This window comes from Lotus japonicus, chromosome 2, assembly GCF_012489685.1.
Source record: "Lotus japonicus ecotype B-129 chromosome 2, LjGifu_v1.2".
Taxonomy (NCBI): domain Eukaryota; kingdom Viridiplantae; phylum Streptophyta; class Magnoliopsida; order Fabales; family Fabaceae; genus Lotus; species Lotus japonicus.
The window spans coordinates 92249976-92252049 of record NC_080042.1 but is presented as its reverse complement, the minus strand read 5'-3'; the positions used below and the strand labels follow the sequence as shown (position 1 = coordinate 92252049).

Below are 2074 nucleotides of genomic sequence, written 5' to 3'. Positions count from 1 at the left end.
AAAAAATACGATGCATAATCAAATTGTAATTCATGTCAAATTAGTAGCAAAGTAAAATAAACATGTTTAATTTGAATAAAATAATCATAATACTAATGTCAATAAATGGGTAACATCATCACCACAGTGAAAAAGACTATTACGTACCCTCTTATATGTAATGTAGATGAGTAGATCACCGATCAATCCTGCTCAATTACTAAATAGATACTATTGAAGAAGAAAAAAAAATCAAATATTACTTTTTAAATTTTTTTTTTTGTTACATACGAGCACACATACAAGTAAATTAAAACAGAATGTAGGAAAAAAAAATTAGAGAACACAAAGAATCATCAAGTATTTAATTCAATATCCTGTTTTTATTTCTTAAATGCAACCGAATATTTTAAATAGAAATAAATCAAATAACAAAGCTTACGACCACTACCCATAGAGAAGCAACCGAACCTTGGTAGAACATCCTCCACCTAGATGGTGCCGATGACTAAAAACCAACACTGAAACAAAATCAGCCACTCTATTACCGAACCTAATAATCATTGAGAATAAATATCTCACTATAACTAATTAATTATAAACCCTAAGGCAAAAAATAGTAATAATAATAATAATAATAAATCAAGTCTTTTATTTGGGATCAAAATTAAGACTTGATAATATTATAGTGTCCTAAGAAAAACGGAATCAAATCCCCAACTGATTCTGCACCTCCAGGATGGTCCTTGCAGATTCCCTGAGCCTCTGTGTCTCTTCTTCCGTCAAGTGCACATTCGTCACACCGAGCACTCCTCCTCTTCCAAGCTGCGCCGGCAAGCTCAGAAACACTTCGCCGCCGTCAATCTCGTAAAACCCCTTCGCTAGAACCGACACCGGGTGGATCTTCCTCTGGTCCCTGATAATGCTCCGGGCCAAGCTCGCCACCGAGTACCCTATCGCCCATGAAGTGTACCCTTTCAGACTTATCACTTCGTAAGCGCTTCCTATAACCTCCTTGTGAATGTTCTCCAGCATGTCCTTCTCGTAAGCAATCTGCTGCTGCTCCAGAAAACTCAGCACCGGAACGCCGCCGACGCTGATGCTTGACCACAACGCCACCGAACTGTCACCATGTTCTCCCACTATGTAAGCCTGCACATCTTGAGCGTTGACGTCGAGATGATCAGCGATGAGGAAGCGGAAGCGGGAGGAGTCGAGGTTGGTGCCGGAGCCGATGACGCGGTTGGAGGGGAAACCGGAGAGTTTCCAAGCAATGTAGGTGAGGACATCGACGGGGTTTGAAACGATGAGGAGGATGGAGTCAGGGGAGTGACGGACGAGAGGGGGTATGATTTTCTGGAACAGGGCGACGTTTCTTTGGAGGAGGTTGAGGCGGGACTCGCCGTTGACCTGGCGGGCGCCGGCGGTGACAATGCAGAGGTCAGAGCCGGCGGTGACGGAGTAGTCGGTGGAGGAGAGGATCTTGGTGCGGGGGAGGAAGGCGGCGGCGTGCTGGAGGTCGAGCATCTCGCCGCGGAGCTTGTCGGGGAGAGCGTCGACGAGGACGAGCTCGTCGGTGAGATCTTGGGTGAGGATGGTTTGGGCGATGGCCATTCCGACGTTGCCGGCTCCGACGACGGAGATTTTAGTGTTGCGCTTTGTCGGAGAAGGTGAGGCAGCGTTCTGAATGGGCTTGAAAAAGGCCTGGGTCAGGTCTAACCCACCCGGCCCAAGTGATGAACTTGATTCGCTCTTGTGCATTTTTCTTTTCTTTGTTGAAGTGATGCAAATATGTGTGTGATGTTATGGTGTTCTTTTGTGGTGTATTTATAATAAGAGAAGTCTTGTTTGAAAAGAAAAGAAAATTATTACTGCACACGGTTTTGCTGATCAATCAGGACAAGGTGGCTAGCATGAATGAGAAAAACTTGTATGGGAGACTAAATCTGAGTATAGAGGAAACTAAATCTCTGAACCAGATTAGGAAAATATATCACAGGTAATTTAGGAAACTATATAATAACGATTATATTGTTAAGAATATATCAAAAATCAAATATTAATAATAATACATTGGTACTATTTGGTAGTTTGA

The 2074-nt window shown here is 43.0% G+C and overlaps 1 protein-coding gene across 1 annotated transcript; it reads right to left on the bottom strand.

Moving 5' to 3' along the window:
- Positions 1-384: 384 nt before the first annotated feature.
- Positions 385-1759, bottom strand: LOC130735874 (L-lactate dehydrogenase B-like). The gene has a single exon (XM_057587748.1). It carries the CDS (start codon positions 1738-1740, stop codon positions 688-690), a length of 1053 nt encoding a protein of 350 aa, XP_057443731.1. The 5' UTR covers positions 1741-1759; the 3' UTR covers positions 385-687.
- Positions 1760-2074: the final 315 nt, after the last annotated feature.